At 41.2% G+C, this 19,373-nt stretch overlaps 1 protein-coding gene across 1 annotated transcript in view; it reads right to left on the bottom strand.

Moving 5' to 3' along the window:
• Positions 1-9,524, bottom strand: part of LOC124272361 (QRFP-like peptide receptor) — a 44,483-nt gene extending 34,959 nt beyond the window's left edge. The window contains exon 1 of the mRNA XM_046707532.1: positions 9,015-9,524. Coding sequence (XP_046563488.1) covers positions 9,015-9,381 — 367 coding nt within the window. The 5' untranslated portion in view covers positions 9,382-9,524. The remainder of the gene's footprint in view (positions 1-9,014) is intronic.
• Positions 9,525-19,373: the final 9,849 nt, after the last annotated feature.

Below are 19,373 nucleotides of genomic sequence, written 5' to 3'. Positions count from 1 at the left end.
AGCAACTTGGTCACTAACAGATGGGCTTCAATTATCATGTTTTCTCCACCTTTGCTCCCGCCATTGAAATGGGCCACTTTTTACGCTGTCGGTGGATGGAGCTAGACGATAAGGACATATTCGTAAAAACAACTCCTGCTTCAAAACAACCTATACAGAGTTTTATTTTCAGGTCATTCGCAACCCTGGATTCTTCATGATTTATCATATTTAGTCACTTCTACAAATATGTGATTGTGGTTTCAAATCCCGATTCGCCCGGAATATCTTTCTATGTTTGCCGGCACCATGCCTGTGTTCGACGGTTTGACCCAAGTGCTACAAGGCGAAAACTTCGGGCCTTCCACCATCAACGGATATGTTGTGCTTAAACAACGTTAAACACAACTCACTCACCTTCTCGTATGCCAGATTAGTTTCTCAGGCCTTTATCAGGAGGTTTTCCTTGAGACTAGTCAATAACCCAGCCAAAACATCCCAGAAGCGCTTGATTACCCTCGCTAATGAAGGCGTGATATGCCATATACAATCAGTAGGTATCAACAGTCAGTATGCTCGTCAGCAAATACGTAAGTTGCGTGTTTTCCTTAGGAGTAAGCAGTGAATACACGCTGTGTACGGTCACTGCTAAATACTCCCTCCCTCAGAGCAGGAGTAATTGTTTCTTTTCTTCATTTGGAAAGTACGTCTCTGCCAAAGAATTCACTGAAACATTACAGTTTTACACCTGCGTTACAAATCCTGGTTTTGTAGAGAAACATGACCACCTGGCGTGAAGTTCTTTTGACCATTTCCACATTCTTAGCTGCGGTTGAAAATGCCTTACATCGTGCACATACTAGACTAACAACTAGTCTCTGAAATGAACATATTTTACTGAAGTAATATATATATATATATATAATGAAACCTTTTCGAAATGATCCCCTCTCCTCGCCAGTGTAAAATGAAACAGTTAAAGAAAATACTCAGAGTTTATAAGTCATCAGGTCTCTAGTATAATCACACACGTTGTTTGTCTGGAGTGAGAAGACAGGGCAGAAGCAGGAGGTCTTGGCTCAGTGTGGGGTCTTGGGGAGTGGTTGGGGAGGCTCCCCAAGAGTTAATATTAAGCACTAGTGACAGCTAGAGATCAACTGATAATTACAAGCCATATTCTGGCTTGTGAATTCAGCAGATTGGTACAGACCCTGAAGCTGAGGAAATCTAGACTTGCCACAATATCTAGACTTGCGTGGGCTTTCTTGGATATATTTGCTTCAGGGTCTGTACGACAGACTATACACATACGTACCCCACAGAATAGACTAACGCTTAGTCTCTGAATATATATAATTTTTATTGTAACAAATGAACCCATTTAAATTGAAAAGAAGCCCCAGGGAGACCAGAGATTCAGAACCCGGGGAAATCTTTCTTCATTTAGGACTTTAGCATTGCAGGGAGGGCTAGGCTGTAGAGACAATAATATGGTTCAGGGACTGTGAGACAGACTACCTACAGAACTGTGTCGGGTGAGATGACTGGATGTAATAAACGAAAGCAAAGTTAAAAACTATCTATCGCCCAAACACCGAAGAAGATGGCAGCTGTATTCCTATAAACCGACATGCCTTCGGACCTATGTTTACGTTTCATGGTTATGCCAAATCAGAGGGAGGCTCTTATGAAAACACTGTAACGGATGTAATGATAAGAATAGATAAATTGGCCTGATTTGTACTGCATGGCTACGTCAACTGCACGTACACAAAAACGTGTTCTGGTGCTGTCGAGGCGTCGAGATAGACAACACGTATATGCAATGCATCGTTTCGTGATCTCAGAAACCTTTCTTTGGACAAGGCGCATCGAGACTAAACTGGCATCTTACTGTGATACCATATGTTCGCTGATCGTTGCTATCACACGTATATATGCTTGGTTATCGTTACTGTCATGCCATATATTCGCTGATCGTTGCTATCACACGTATATATGCTTGGTGATCGTTACTGTCATACCATATGTTCGCTGATCGTTGCTATCACACGTATATATGCTTGGTGATCGTTACTGTCATACCATATGTTCGCTGATCGTTGCTATCACACGTATATATGCTTGGTTATCGTTACTGTCATACCACATGTTCGCTGATCGTTGCTATCACACGTATATATGCTTGGTGATCGTTACTATCATACCATATGTTCGCTGATCGTTGCTATCACACGTATATATTTGTGAAAGTGAGACAGTCATGTTCACAAAGCAGAAAAACACGTAAGCTTTACATAGTTTATCCTCACAAATACTGTACGATAATTACGGTGTACATCTACAATACCGTGCACAAAACCCTATGATCTGTTTGGAGACATTGCATACATGTGTAGACTGAACTCACCCCCAAGCCGGGCCGGTGACTGGAGAACAATACAACACAAAACACTAACACAATGAATCAGCATGAAATTGACTCGGACAATAGCCTTGTCTACACAACACAAGAGGTCACTCAAGAGGAAAGAGAGCTGTTTGAAAATATTCATCAGAAGTTTGGAGATTTTGACAAAATTAACTTTAAACGCCTTATTATAACAAAGAATGTGACCTAAACTATGTCCGTTGTGGTATGTACGACTATGTAAAAAATACGTGTGGAAAATTCCCAGAAGGAAGATGTTTGACTAAAAGAGTAAATCGTTCACAAAGTGTAAGATCTCTATCTCAGAAATACGCCAGTGACATTTACACACAATACCACTGTGTTATGGGCGATATGTCGGAAACAACGCTATGCAACGATGTTCTGAGCAAGAGATGTACACAAAGTGAAGCCGATAGCCCTGACATGAACAGTACCCTGGATGCCAGCATGGTGACAGAGATTAGAAGTGACTATGACATGGCAAATATAGTTACATCCATCATAGAGATTAAACAACTACTGAATGAGAAGATGCAGGCTGTGATGGAGAGGATGGACACAGTTTAAAAAACTCAAAAATAGAGAAATAGAATCCCTTAAATGTAAGCTACTTCAAACGCAGAACGAAAAAACACAACTCTGAATGGAAAACTACAAATATCCTTAACACTGAACAGAGGCTAGCAGCTGAAATTAAGCCACTAAAACAGGACAACAAACAAATGGACAGGCGAACTATCTCCTGCTAAGCAGAAGTTAAAAGTCAGAAAAATAGACACAATGACAGGTAAAATAGGTACGTTATTACAGATAAGCAAAACCCACATACGCCTCCGTCGTATCGCCGGAGAGTAAAGCAGATACCCGTATGACTGCACCGTCCAACTCAACAACCATTACTGAACACACAGGTCAAAGTACAAGTGGTGAGGACACATGTACCTACGTGGAAGGAAATAATACAAGAAACACCGGGCTTCCTGAAACACACCAAAATCCTAACTCTGTATATGTGTAGTGCAAACACATAAGGAAATAATACAAGAAACACCGGGCTTCCTGAAACACACCAAAACACCCAACTCTGTAGTGCAAACACATAAAACTCTAATACAAGCAAACACCGGGCTTCCTGAAACACACACCAAACACCTAACTCTGTATATGTGTGTGCAAACACATAAGGAAATAATACAAGAAACACTGGGCTTCCTGAAACACACCAAAACATAACTCTGTAGTGCAAACACATAAGGAAATAATACAAGAAACACCGGGCTTCCTGAAACACACCAAAACACCCAACTCTGTATATGTGTAGTGCAAACACATAAGGAAATAATACAAGAAACACCGGGCTTCCTGAAACACACCAAAACACCCAACTCTGTAGTGCAAACACATAAGGAAATAATACAAGAAACACCGGGCTTCCTGAAACACACCAAAACACCCAACTCTGTAGTGCAAACACATAAGCTTCCTGAAATAATACAAAACAAGAAGCACTGTGCTTCCTGAAACACACCAAAACACACTAACTCTGTAGTGCAAAACACCCAACTCTGTAGTGCAGTGCAAACACATAAGGAAATAATACAAGAAACACCGGGCTTCCTGAAACACACCAAAACACCCAACTCTGTATATGTGTAGTGCAAACACATAAGGAAATAATACAAGAAACACCGGGCTTCCTGAAACACACCAAAAAACACCAAACTCATGTATAAATGTAGTGCAAACACATAAGGAAATAATACAAGATACACTGGGCTTCCTGAAACACACCAAAACACCCAACTCTGTATATGTGTAGTGCAAACACATAAGGAAATAATACAAGAAACACCGGGCTCCCTGAAACACACCAAAACACCCAACTCTGTAGTGCAAACACATAAGGAAATAATACAAGAAACACCGGGCTTCCTGAAACACACCAAAACACCCAACTCTGTATATGTGTAGTGCAAACACATAAGGAAATAATACAAGAAACACCGGGCTTCCTGAAACATACCAAAACACCCAACTCTGTAGTGCAAACACATAAGGAAATAATACAAGATACACCGGGCTTCCTGAAACACACCAAAACACCCAACTCTGTATATGTGTAGTGCAAACACATAAGGAAATAATACAAGAAACACCGGGCTTCCTGAAACACACCAAAACACCCAACTCTGTAGTGCAAACACATAAGGAAATAATACAAGAAACACCGGGCTTCCTGAAACACACCAAAAACACCCAACTCTGTATATATGTGTAGTGCAAACACATATAAGGAAATAATACAAGAAACACCGGGCTTCCTGAAACATACCAAAACACCCAACTCTGTAGTGCAAACACATAAGGAAATAATACAAGAAACACCGGGCTTCCTGAAACATACCAAAACACCCAACTCTGTAGTGCAAACACATAAGGAAATAATGAAAACCATGCTTGTCAGAGGATGAACACAGCTGAAACACTATCTTGATTTGGCAAAGCGTGGGAATGGCTGATCTGTGTATGGGAATTGCCACAGTGTGGGAATGGCGTGATTCTGTGTATGGGAATTATTGCCACAGTGTGCTGGAAGGATTGCCACAGTGTATGGGAAGGGATTGTTATTGCCACAGTGTGTGTAAAAGGATTGGTATTGCCACAGTGTATGGGAAGGAATTGTTATTGCCACAGTGTGCTGGAAGGGATTGCAATTGCCACCCTGTGTTTGAAGGGATTGTTATTGCCACAGTGTGTGTAAAAGGATTGGTATTGCCACAGTGTATGGGAAGGGATTGTTATTGCCACAGTGTGCTGGAAGGGATTGGAATTGCCACCGTGTGTTGGGAGGGATTGTTATTGCCACAGTGTGTGTAAAAGGATTAGTATTGCCACAGTGTATGGGAAGGGATTGTTATTGCCACAGTGTGCTGGAAGGGATTGGAATTGCCACCGTGTGTTGGGAGGGATTGTTATTGCCACAGTGTGTGTAAAAGGATTAGTATTGCCACAGTGTATGGGAAGGGATTGTTATTGCCACAGTGTGTGTAAAAGGATTAGTATTGCCACAGTGTATGGGAAGGGATTGTCATTGCCACAGTGTGTTGGAAGGTATTGCAATTGCCACAGTGTATAGGAAGAAATTGTCCGTTACCATTGAATCAGCGGTAAATAGGATCCTAGTGAATTACATTGCTAGCCTACAGTCAATGACAGTTACCACTGAATTTTACGTTTTCGGTTGTCAACACAGAGCGTATCATGGTGAGTTCTGTCAAATACATACTGCGTAAGCCGACGAAGTATATCTGAACGGTCCAAATTCGCAAATAGTATAAAACATGGCCAAGCATTTACAACTACACAATACATCCTTTCTGTAACTAGCAAAACAGACTGATATCGTTTGGCGCAGGAACACTTGCGCCATGAAAGCAATATCTTTTCGGCATTTAAGTAACATGGAAGCGAGGGCGGTGAAACTACTGCTTCAGAAGTTCCTATCACACGTTGATGCTGGGAGTCATTTTTGTTTGGAGATTTGTAAATATTGCTATCAAGCAAACAGGCATTGCTTTCATGTTCAGTGTGTGGAGAGTGTGTTGGACCCCGTCAATCACGGGCCGCACTTAACTATACCATTCACTCAATAAGCATTACACGGCTTTCCGACATAGCATGGTAGGTTTCCAGTAATTGCTCATTTGTACACCAGTACTGTGCGGGGTATTGACTAAGTGAGGGGTGAATTAAGCGAATGAACTTGGTAATAAGACTACTTTCTATGGATCCACTTTAGCGGTAACAACAGCGGAAACGGCGGTGGACCGCCGTGAGTAGTTGTCCTTGCTAAATTGAAGTGTTCTGTCGCCATTTCGACAGATGTTATACTTTTGTATACTTTTCCGATGTTGCTGTCACCTTTACCTGGTAATCATCATGCATGGCTGTGGTTCTGATGCTTGTGACACAGTGGTTTTGAGAATACGTGTTCATGCTACAGCTCAGTCAATATATATATGAATATGAAATTCATTAATATATTAAATGACCAAAGTCATCGCGCAATTTTAATTAGCTTCAGAGGCTCAAATACATCTAACTTCTACTCAAATGAACGTATAAGACAACATTTTACCCCAACTCGCAAATGTGGGAGGGAATCCAAGGGAATGTGTGGTGTTTTTACAAAACGAATTGTTAGAATAACGTTTTCCTGGTCTGGAGTTGCTGACGATTATGTCGCTAATGACCACAATGCATAGTGTGATTGACGTTCACTTAAGACACCATTGTTATACATCATGTATTATATTTCAAGCTTAATGGTTTTGCAGGTACATTCGTTTGATAATTATCCGAACTCATTACCAAGATAATATGTCGGGTTAAAGTGCAGGCTGAATGGGTAATCCAGCATACAAGTTGCTATATTCAGCGACTTTACATCTCCTGCTTGTCTCTGTCGTAAATAGCTAATGCCTTTCATCCGAGTTTATCAAAGCATATTCTCAACTACAAGACGTTTGATAGGAATATAGTTATGGGGACGTATGACGAGCTTTGACAAACTGTCTACCATATTCCCGACCAACTTTTTACGTGATATGACAGAAGTCTCTCCATTAGAAGTACATGTACGAATATACATTGTAAAGAAATGAATCAAACACATTAATAGAAGGCTTTAGCAAATGAAGTTGATGACTTATTTCATTCATTGTCAATATTGTGCAAAAAGGGCTGCCATAATGCATTAAGAAGCGTAACTGAACAGTGCGAGTCATGCTTACCATACAATTTTGCAGTTCTATTATATTTCTCATATTGTTTCTGAAACATTAACATAATACATAAAGAAAAAGACGGGGTTGAATTGACTTAAAACTGATGACCTCAGAAAAGGTGTAAGCGAAGATACAAAATGCCAATGAGGCATATACCATTTTCCATTGCAAGTCAGTTTAAATAAGTTAGAAACGAACTGATGCCCTCATATTTGCTAATTGTGACTGATAACTGTGATGTAAATGAAGGAACATTTTGTTTTGGATTGTACATACTCGTACAGGTTGCATATATACACGAACAGGTTCGATTAAGGCAATGTACATAAGTTTCTGTATTCCTTCACTTTCATTTCAATCAGGCAATGGATACAAAATAAACAAGGTAACATTTACTGCATGGGAGAGGTGTTGTAAGTTACTTGTGCACAAACCTTTACATGAGATCAAATATTCAAACCGAAAAATAAACTTTAGCCAGACATTGCTTAGCTTACATGACTATGACAGTGTCATTTTTCTTAATTATTCTAATCCAACTCATCCTCAAAATTATACTGCACATATTAAGAGTAAGACGACCAGACCAGTATAACTTGGTTTGAAATACAATTTACACAAGAACGCAAGAATTGATGCCAGACAGGGTTAATTTGAAAGTTCAATTTTCATAGTTTGAAAATAGCGCGCTTGGTGTATGGGCCTCTTCGTTTCAGTTGTATGTATGGTGTACTGCTCCGGGTATTTTGAATATATACAATTGTTGTTTGCCGAATTAATTGCAAGCAATATTTTGTTTTCACATATTTGAAATGAATATTACGCCGCATTCATGATTGGGTCGGAACTTTATCGTGAGGTATCTATAAACAAGCGTTTCATTAAAATGTGGAACAAACATGATATACATCGTATGATATGAGAGTGTCCACACAAACACCACCTGTTACATTGTCCCTAGGTTCCCTTACACCTTGTAACACGTTTCCTGACCACAGCCTATAAAAAAACTGTATGTTAACGCTTTTGAGTGAGTGAGTGAGTGAGTGAGTATTGTTTTACGCCACTTTTAGCAATATTACAGCAATATCACGGCGGGGGACACCAGAAATGGGCTTTACACATTGTACCCATGTGAATTACGCTTTTGACTTATTACAATGCACAATAGTTTTGCAAAGTAGATAACTAGATTTCGATACCAATCCTGCATGTTAGATTGTTTTAAAGTTTGCCACAACTTAAATGAAGTGCCTTATTTGGCTTTAATCTGAGTACATGATGCGTAACCTTTTGGGGAACTGATGAATTGAGGAGATAATATGTAACTATCTGCCTGTTGCATAAAGTGAAACGTATGCTTTTCAGTGTATAGCGACACATTGAGCATGGCACAACTTCGTGATTACGTTTTCATATGTTAAGTTATCTTTTGAAATTGGAACTATTCATACAGTTACAGGGGCGGTTATCAAACTGATGCCAACAGAAGCCTTAACTGTATCGCTTTGCACGAACAAAACACAGATATGGTGTCCATCCATTTAAAACAACATCAAAGTCATCAAAAGTATAAAACAATCACGTTTTCTTAAATTAAATTAAACTCAAGTCCATCTTCGTTATGCTGTTAATAGCTTTAAGCTTTGTTTTTAAGGTTCGTCGTCGTCACTTACTTTTGCTGATGAGTATATATTTATCAAAACCAAATATAACAGGCTTTTCATTTTTTATTGGACATCATAAGTTTAAATACTTATGCTTGTCCCGCTTGTGTTAATGACATGAACCACTTTAACCCAGGTTTTACTTACACATGAAGTCACCCAGCATCCACTTCTCATAGCAGAAAAACTCCAGCAATGCGGCAGGTTGGCAGATCAACAGAACTAGCAGGTCTGCAATACTGAGGTTCATAAGACAGAAGTTGGTGGCTGTCTTCATCTCTCGCACCCTGGACACGACGATGATAACCAGAGTATTCCCGAACACACCCGTAATGAAAACCAGCACATTAGCCACAGTCACCCAAGCCAGGAGATACTCAGGACTACTGGGGACAGGAGATGGGCGTGTATCGTTGTCCGATACATTTCCCCCCAAGATGGTATAACTGTCCTTAGTTGGCACTTCTGTCCCCATGAGGAGGGTGAGACTCGTGACTGTCACATTCCCGTTCATGATGCCCCCGTTGCCAGAGTTAGTCAGTCGAGTGGAAGTTCGAGCATCTGGTTTTAAAAGCTCCTCTTTATTGATTTTTTTCCAATTATCCCAACCACGAATCAGCTGCCGCCCAGTGCTGTGTGAGAGTGGTATGCAACCGGTATCACGCCTGCCTCCTCCCGCTCTGGGTCTACACGCGCTCACGGCGGTGGGTTCTTCCTCCGTGTTGGAGTACTGTACAGTAGCGAGTCACGATGTTAATGCCTATCCAATAGACTGATTTCAGCCTCTGAACGTGCGATGGGAATGCTGAATTCCGGCCGGCACAGCGCACAGAGAGTTCTGATTGCATTCGATAAATTCATGTCGTAAAGTAATGTTACAAATATCTTCAGATTGAGTTCGGAAAATTGTCACATTACTTGATCAACAAATTGGCTTAAAAGCCTAGAGTTTGATATTGGACAATAAGAAGTTATTAGTGGTGAATATTTCCCCGAAGGACAAAAAAGTAGTACTAATATCCCTTTTCAAGCAGTGGTCGGTGATAGAAAGTGTTTACAGCCCATATATTAATCATATCATATGGAGTTTTATTATTTTTGGGAATGGTTGGAAGATTAATTATCGACAGTTTTTTCCTTGCAAATATTGGTTTGAGTGCTGCCCGTAATACAGGCCATAAAGACGGACATATTCGTAGATGGTGATCAAATCAATATGAATAAGGAGCTGGCAATTTGGACGTCCCAGTCAGCAAGCTAATAGTCTCAGTGTATTAAATCCAGTAATCAAACAACTATTTGTTCAACCTTTAGAGACTTTACGCGTCAACGTGATTTGAATTTCACATTTGACATGAAACCACGATAAAAACTTCTCACCACTGAAGTCATTTGGGCCCAGTCGTGCTACGGAATGGAGCAGCAGAGTAAACCGTCCCCGGACCAGGTAACAGTAATGTTACTACCGCTGTAGGTAGTTTAGCATTGGTGTATTTTCGAACAATGGAATATTGACATAATGTTTACATAAGACCCACATGTGATATTAGTTTGATAGAATTAAAAGTGCCATGCGGAGGTTACGTTCGTTTGTGAACTATTTAGGACCGACGGAATCTTCAAATAAAAACTGAACGCCAAAAGAAACGTTACACCTCTGAACATTAGAATATCCTAAAATGTTATATGGATAGAAGACTTTGGTTTGGTATGTTTTAACAACCAATCATGTAACTCTATTGAGTCAAAACATCAGACTGAGGAAGTCATTGATAATTAGGATATCGACATGTTTGTTTAGGTGGGGTCCATTGTCCTATTTTCAATCATGTAAAAATTCAAATCAAAAGTGTAAAAAAAACAGTTAAAAATGGGTCCAAATGATATTGTTTATGATGATAATGCATGCACATTCACAAAGAGTGATAAAGTTGGGTTTTGGATATGAAAGAATGGTTGTTTACCGTAAAAAGGGACCCAATGCTGAAATTGGATTTTTTGTCTCTTTAAAACACATTACAACCACTTGAGGTTAAATTTTTGGATCATCATGACTTTCGACTGTTTTAGGAAGAGTCGTCAAACGAGAAAAGACTAATTTTTCCCTTAGATACTGTAAAATTTTGCCTATTTCTGTCCTTGTATAAGGAAGCATAACGCCAAAACGTACCCATTGTAACTTCACCTTGCATGAAATGCACGTGAAAACTGTTGGAAACGGGTATATAAGGCCCCTAGATGTATCATTTCACACCATACATTAACTAAAATGCCGAGATTAACAGCAGAAGAGCGGGAGAGGGCCATTGGAATGCTGCAGACTGGGTCGACTGATCGGGAAGTGGCTGCTGCACTCGGGTGTCATCGCCTCACCATTCTAAGGCTGCGTCAGCGATTCCAGAATACTGGCACAACTAGAGACAGACCCAGAAGCGGGAGGCCACCAGTTACAACCACTTTCTCGTTGGTGTTCAGGTTATATACGGTTGTCATACTTTAAGAAAATCAGTCTATTCATGTTAATGTATTTAATTTAATTAATGCATCAAGGTATGGCACAATAAAGAGAATATTACGTTATTACTCATTAATGGGATATCTAACTATAAGTGCTAGTGAATAAGCTGCGTAGGGATGACGGATCAGGTGGAACCCATAATGCAAGTAATTGTGCTGGTAATGTTCTTCGAAATAAACCCGATATTGACACTCTCAAATGGCTGATGGTAACATGAAGCGGGGATTGTAAAGATCCTTGGATCGGATGACGCAAGCCACACTTGATTCTATGACTGGAAGTGAGTGTTGCCAGCAGTCAAGTGCGATATGTGTTGCTATTGCTGTGACAGAGAGTGCGATACTGGCCTGACTAGAGTGCGTTATTGATGTGAAGGCGAGTGCGATATTGATGTGAAGGCGAGTGCGATATTGACGTGAAGGCGAGTGCAATATTGGAGTAAAGGCGAGTGTGATATTGATGTGAAGGCGAGTGCGATATTGACGTGAAGGCGAGCGCGACATTGGTGTGAAGGCGTGCGCGATATTGATGTGAAGGCGAGTGCGACATTGGTGTGAAGGCGAGCGTGATATTGATGTGAAGGCGAGTGCGATATTTACGTGAAGGCGAGTGCAATATTGGAGTAAAGGCGAGTGTGATATTGATGTGAAGGCGAGTGCGATATTGACGTGAAGGCAAGTGCGACATTGGTGTGAAGGCGAGCGCGATATTGATGGGAAGGCGAGTGCAATATTGACGTGAAGGCGAGTGCGATATTGGTGTGAAGGCGAGTGCGATATTGGTGTGAAGGCGAGCGCGACATTGGTTGGAAAGCGAGCGTGATATTGATGTGAAGGCGAGAGCGATATTGACGTGGAGGCGAGTGCAATATTGGAGTAAAGGCGAGTGTGATATTGATGTGAAGGCGAGTGCGATATTGACGTGAAGGCGAGTGCGACATTGGTGTGAAGGCGAGCGCGATATTGATGTGAAGGCGAGTGCGATATTGACGTGAAGGCGAGTGCGATATTGGTGTGAAGGCGAGCGCGATATTGGTGTGAAGGCAAGTGCGACATTGGTGTGAAGGCGAGCGCGATATTGATGGGAAGGCGAGTGCAATATTGACGTGAAGGCGAGTGCGATATTGGTGTGAAGGCGAGTGCGATATTGGTGTGAAGGCGAGCGCGACATTGGTGGGAAAGCGAGCGTGATATTGATGTGAAGGCGAGAGCGATATTGACGTGGAGGCGAGTGCAATATTGGAGTAAAGGCGAGTGTGATTTTGATGTGAAGGCGAGTGCGATATTGACGTGAAGGCGAGTGCGACATTGGTGTGAAGGCGAGCGCGATATTGATGTGAAGGCGAGTGCGATATTGACGTGAAGGCGAGTGCGATATTGGTGTGAAGGCGAGCGCGATATTGGTGTGAAGGCGAGCGCGACATTGCGGAAAGCGAGCGCGATATTGGTGTGAAAGCGAGCGCGATATTGATGTGAAGGCGAGTGCGATATTGATGTGAGGTACCTGATGTGAAGGCGAGTGCAATATTGGTGTGAAGGCGAGCGCGATATTGATGTGAAGGCGAGTGCGATATTGGTGTGAAGGCGAATGCGATATTGATGTGAAGGCGAGTGCAATATTGGTGTGAAGGCGAGCGCGATATTGATGCGAAGGCGAGTGCGATATTGGTGTGAAGGCGAATGCGATATTGGTGTGAAGGCGAGTGCAATGCTGGTGTGAAGGCGAGTGCGATATTGGTGTGGAGGCGAGTGCGATATTGACGTGAAGGCGAGCGCGATATTGATGTGAAGGCGAGTGCGATATTGGTGTGAAGGCGAGTGCGATATTGGTGTGAAGGCGAGTGCGATATTGATGTGAAGGCGAGTACAATATTGATGTAAAGGCGAGTGCGATATTGATGTGAAGGCGAGCGCGATATTGGTGTGAAGGCGAGCGCGATATTGGTGTGGAGGCGAGTGCGATATTGATGTGAAGGCGAGTGCGATATTGACGTGAAGGCGAGTGCAATATTGGAGTAAAGGCGAGTGCGATATGGGTGTGAAGGCGAGTGCAATATTAGTGTGAAGGCGAGTGCGATATTGGTGTGAAGGCGAGCGCGATATTGATGTGAAGGCGAGTGCAATATTGATGTGGAGGCGAGCGCGATATTGACGTGAAGGCGAGTGCGATATTGGTGTGGAGGCGAGTGCGATATTGACGTGAAGGCGAGCGCGATATTGGTGTGACGGTGAGTGCGACACTGGCCTGATAGCGAGCGCGATATTGGTGAACAGCGAGTGCGATATTAGCGTGACAGCGAGTGCGATACTGGCGTGACAGCGAGTGCGATATTGGTGTGACAGGGAGTGCGATATTGGCGTGACAGCGAGTGCGATATTGGCGTGACGAGTGCGCGATTGGTGTGGCAGGGAGTGCGATATTGGTGTGACAGGGAGTGCGATATTGGTGTGACAGGGAGTGCTATATTGGTGCGACAGTGTACAACAAAGAGTGATGCTGGTGTAACATAAATATGTTGGTGTAATAGTGTTACATTGGTGTCACACAGAATGACATTTCTGAGGCGGAATGATATCTGTGTGACATTCGTGTGACGGAGAGCTCAGACAGGGATTTTACTTTGGTGTCAGACAGAGCTTGGACTGTGGGTGTGACAGTGATATGTAGGCGTGTCAGAGATTCTGATATCTGTGTGAGGCATTGTTGTCATATAAAGAGTTTAGTAATAACAATGTCGGGTAACATAATGCGCCAGATCCACACCCTAGAGCATACGTAAAGTGGTACACTATTACCACTGGATCAATATCCACGCACTTGTCATTCTCAGCTCCCTTGAGAGTATGCAACCCAAGTTGCCTGTCTCGCGCTAAAAGTTCGTAGACACATTACGATCCTACTGGACACTCATTCACTGCCGGGCCAACAGAGGCATATATCGAACTGAGTTACTTGTGTGAGAAGACATCGGTCGTGAAACACGGGCTTCAGCGCGGCCACGACCAATGACGTAGAGGCTTTCTGGAGTCGAGCTGCCGACTGAAGTCACCATCCATCTTCTCCCTGTACCCAAAGTTGCTTAATCTGGTCACAGAGATTTGTAGTTTTCTTCCGATTCCGACCACCTCTTCTGTCAGTGATCGTTGTACATTTTCTTCATGTTATTTCATAAACCAATATGTCATTTAATTTGATGTATTTCATGAACCACAGAATCACGTGCCTGTTCTTTTCACGGCATTAAAGGTCACATAAACCCTAGGGGGTAAAAATACATAAATCACTAACTGGCATCGTTATAAATGAAACCCCGTCATTAAAACTACTCATTTCGACCTTTAATTGACTTAAATCGACCTTTTTGACAACAGTGCACAATTCTCACCCGCGAACGAAATTTCAACCAATCAGAGCGGCGCGACTCTGTGACGTCATATGAGGAATAGCTTTGAGGGCCGATGCAGAATTCATCTACATTTTAGGGGGTAAATTATCGTGTTTACAGGCTTGTATAAACCTGAAATCGTGACAATTGTTGTGGAAAATGAAAGCTATATGTTCTCACAATCTACTGGCATTTAATTTTGTCTCCTGCTTTGCCTAGTTTCCGAGTTACAACTTGTTTTCATAGACGCTTCTGTCACAATTGATTGGTGTCGTTAGGCTCTATTTGTATAATGACTGATCCAAATTGATCCCATTTCTGTGTTTTTTTACCTCGATATTTAATCATGTCATGTAAAAATCTGTTTGTATTCTCAAAACAGTGTCGGCCCATAAGTTTTCACATGCAATACAGCAATTAATACTCCCTTGTTGTAACCCGTGTTAGGTGGTATAAACCTACACATGTTATTTGTCATCATTCACTTGATGGTCAGTTAATGCATTTATAACAGGATTAGTAGTAACACACTTAGATTACCCGACAAAGGTTCCCATTTGGCATTTCTTGTGTCTGGAGTAAATCTTCAACATTATAAACATCGATCAAAGGATTAACCGATAACACGCTGATTGATTAATTACTTTTATCTTACACAGCGGAATTGTCAAAAGGTAGTGTTTATGTATGTAGATTTACTAATCTATACTGAATACACTCTGCCGTGTCGGTGTCTGCGTAAAAACAATGTCCTTCTTTCAAAGGATTAACCGGCAATACATTGATTGATTGCCCATTATTGGCTAACTAAATTACTGTTTTTAATGAAAGGCGGACATTATGCAATTAGTTGCCAGGTGTGCTATCTTGGGTGACCAATGAGACTATACACCAATACCTGAAAAGATTTATCACTTTTTCGTATATTAAACTGTTAAAAGACACATCATTTGGAACAGTTTTGTGGATATTGATGGATACATTCCTCAAACAAGGTAATGGCCTGATATTGTTCCTATAACTTTAATCTGTTTTAATTTTAATATTTGCATTTTGTTTTTTATTCATTTGTCGTAGCATTCAACAGAATCATTGTTTTCGCCGTGAAGTGTAATGAGACAGACGACATACACTAGGGTGTGTGTGCGAATTATGATTCACATTGGCAAACTATAAAATGTCTAGATATTACAGTTCTGTTATAAATTCACTATAAGTATCAGCAGATCGTCAGCTTTTTATTTAGTTTCAAAATGCATACATGTATGATAATAAACTAATTAGGATTATAAGACCAAATATAAAGACGCACATTGACTAGTATCTACATACTGGTGAGTGGACATTAACCATGTGAATGTAGCAAGAAATTTATCGCGCAGTATTGTGACTTCGACCCCCACCTCGCTTCCATGGAAGAAATCGTTATGTTATAAGTTGTGTCATGCAAAATCCTTTTGGTTATGATTCCAATACATATTTAACTACGAGTAGAAAGTAGTTTTGATTTCTAACTTGATGAAAACAAACTATAATCTCATTAATTCTAACAGACTTTACGATTTTCAAAAATGGCGGCGCCCTGTCGGGAACATCCGCCAGTCTGAGGATAAATGCTATTTAGGTTTGTTTTCACAAAGTTACAAAATCAAAACTACTTTCTACTGGTAGTAAAATATGTATTTTATTGATGGCCAATAGGATTTTGCATGACATAGCGTATAACATAACAATTTCTCTCCTGGCAGCGAGGTGGGTGTCAATATAATACTACTTACAATATTATTGTTACTTCGACCACAACCTCACTTCCGAGGAAGAAATCGTTATGTTACAAGTTGTGTTATGGAAAATCTTTATGGTCATCAATCATATACATATTTTACTATAACTAGTAAGTAGTTTTGATTCTTTAACTTCCGTGAAGCGATCTGAACACAAGTAAGATATCGTTTCAGGCTTCCACAACGCTCGCTTCGCACTCACGAACATAACCCATTTAGCACGAACTGCGGGGTCCTGTGGAAATCTGTGCATGGTGACACCATCACCCGACCCCTAGGAGCAATTGACGACAAAGCAACGATTCGGCATGTCGTCGTTCATGTCGAGAAATCATCAAAATGATGAGCGTGCTACACACTTTCTATACAACTAACTGAAAATCGTTCCTCATATGACGTCACTGCAGTGCTCTGGCGACAGAGTTACGTAACCTGTCTGTGGTTTCGTTGGCGGGCGAGAGGGAAGCAGGCGACTTTTTGGCCACTTTTAATCGCTCGGTATTAATTAACCACAAGTTTTTAAAGAATAAATTTGGTGTTCCGCATAAGACTAACCACAAATCTTTCATATGTAATAGTTAAAAGAGTAACAAAAAACAAAGTTTAGTGGTTCTTTAAGTTTGGCGTGTACGCTGCTGCTCGAACACCATACCGTTTCTGAAGACAAAGAACCACAAAATGGTGATACACGAAGTCATCAAAAGATCTGTTCGGAACAAATCTGACTCAAACCAAAAAAGATGTATCCCAGATACAAATTTGCTTTCCTCAATGAAATCAATGACTAGACGTCAAAAATCAAATTGGACGTAATAATAAACAAAATACAAGACCACAGATGACAAAAATCATATTCATGATTCTTTGAAGGCAATGTTAAAGATTTGGACAGAATGGAATACAGATAAAGTTTTTGAAAACGGTTGTGTCTTTACCCGGCAACTGCATGCTTGATAAAACATGGTTAGAGAACTGCACTAATAACGTACACGAAGAAGTAAGGTCGCCATCGGTGTGTGTCATTAAAGGTGGTTGCCTGAAAAACTTTCAAATCCATGGCGGCGCTGATGGAATTCAAAACCAGTATTGGAAACTGTTCCCTTGCCCAGACACCATTACGTCCCTGTTTCATTTCTCTCGTGCCTGTGGGGGATGTTCCGACTCGGTTGTTCAAACGTCGAAAACTGTCTAAAGGGAAAGTAATTTGACTGATCTGAAATTAAAACTATTGCATGTCTGACTGACTGAGTTTGGTTTTACGCCGCTTTTAGCAATATTCCAGCAACATCACGGCGGGGGACACCAGAAATGGGTTTCACACATTGTACCCATGTGGGGATTCGAATCCGGGTCTTCGGCGTGACGAGCCAACGCCTTAACCATTAGGCTACCCCACCGCCACTATTGCATGTCTGAATCACGGTACAAAATATTAACAGGGTGTTATACAGATATTGCGTCATCATATTATTCCTCCCATTTTTTACATGGAGCAGAAAAGGATTGTTGCAGTTGCAAGGAACAATTGATGGTACAAATAATGATCCTTGAGACAAACAGTTACCGCCTAAATCTCGCGATGCGTCGACTAGATTACAGAAAAGCTTTAAGTCACCTCCTTGAGCGATAATTAGTTTTACTCAAGTCTTTAATGAATTGCTGGTCAGCACAACTTTCAATGGATTCAACTCAACTTTCAGATGGTGACTATTGGTGGAGGACTATTTCAATCCGATTCTTTTAGTGGGCTTGGCTTTTTTTTTAACTGAATCTTGCGATCTTGTCATCATCCCGGAACTCCTTATATAGCACATGACTTCCAACCTTCCAAGTTGCGCAGCTGCGCTGTGAAAAGGCCATAACGCCTTCAGAGGAACGGAGGTTTTAGAGGCAGGTCTGATGAAACGAGGCTAAATTGTATTTTAGTGTCTGGTATATATATTTGATCGACAGGGCGTGGATTGCGACGTGTGAATTGATGTAGAGTTTGAAGATACCGCATATCCAAATAATCAAATGGATACAAATGTGCTTGAACTTTATCTGGCAACCAGTGAAAAAGACTCTGTCGTATGGATGTGATGTTCTGTGTGGATTTCGTGTTTGTAATAATACGGACTGCAGTGTCCTGCACACACTGCAAATGGATAATGGCAGGTAGATCATGTAATAAGGTGTTACATTAGCCTATCCTTCACAGAACATGGCTGTGGAGCTTCAGTGCATTGAGTTGTCTTTTTAAATGTTTCTAAGCTCAACAGAAGCTGATCTGGCGACTGCGAGACCCTGTTCCTCTGATGACATGATCCTCACAAAGAGGAAGGTTAAAGCGTAGAATTACCAACCTCCAGTGACAAATCTTGAACCTCGAGAACCACAACTATGAAAACATTCCTTTACATCATCAGCATACCCAACAAAATCGGTCTTAAATCAATGTGGCACTCCACAAATTAGGAATGCAAGACAAAGACTTTTTTAGCATCTACCTGAAAATGCATGACCCTTCCATGATAAGTAGGATCTGAACCATGATCATGATGTGTCCTTGATTCCCAGAAAGTGTTTTAAGCAGGTGATTATGTTATGGTCCGTTGAACAAATGCTGCTGAAATGTTAAGCATTGCAGGGAGAACACTTGCCCCCCTTTGAAATCGTTGCGTACTTTGAACACTGCAGTTTCAGTACTGTCTCTTGGTTTGTATGCTGATTGATTGAGTTTCACTGCAATAAACGTTTCCAGTTCTGCGGACACAAAGTTGGACACAGGAGTGTCCAGAGCATATACAGTTCGTGACCATACGTGTGCCTTATGATGC

Source organism: Haliotis rubra, unplaced genomic scaffold, assembly GCF_003918875.1.
Source record: "Haliotis rubra isolate DU_JTF1 unplaced genomic scaffold, ASM391887v1 Scf169, whole genome shotgun sequence".
In the NCBI taxonomy this organism is placed as follows: Eukaryota; Metazoa; Mollusca; class Gastropoda; order Lepetellida; family Haliotidae; genus Haliotis; species Haliotis rubra.
This window is presented reverse-complemented; position numbering and strand designations above follow the sequence as displayed.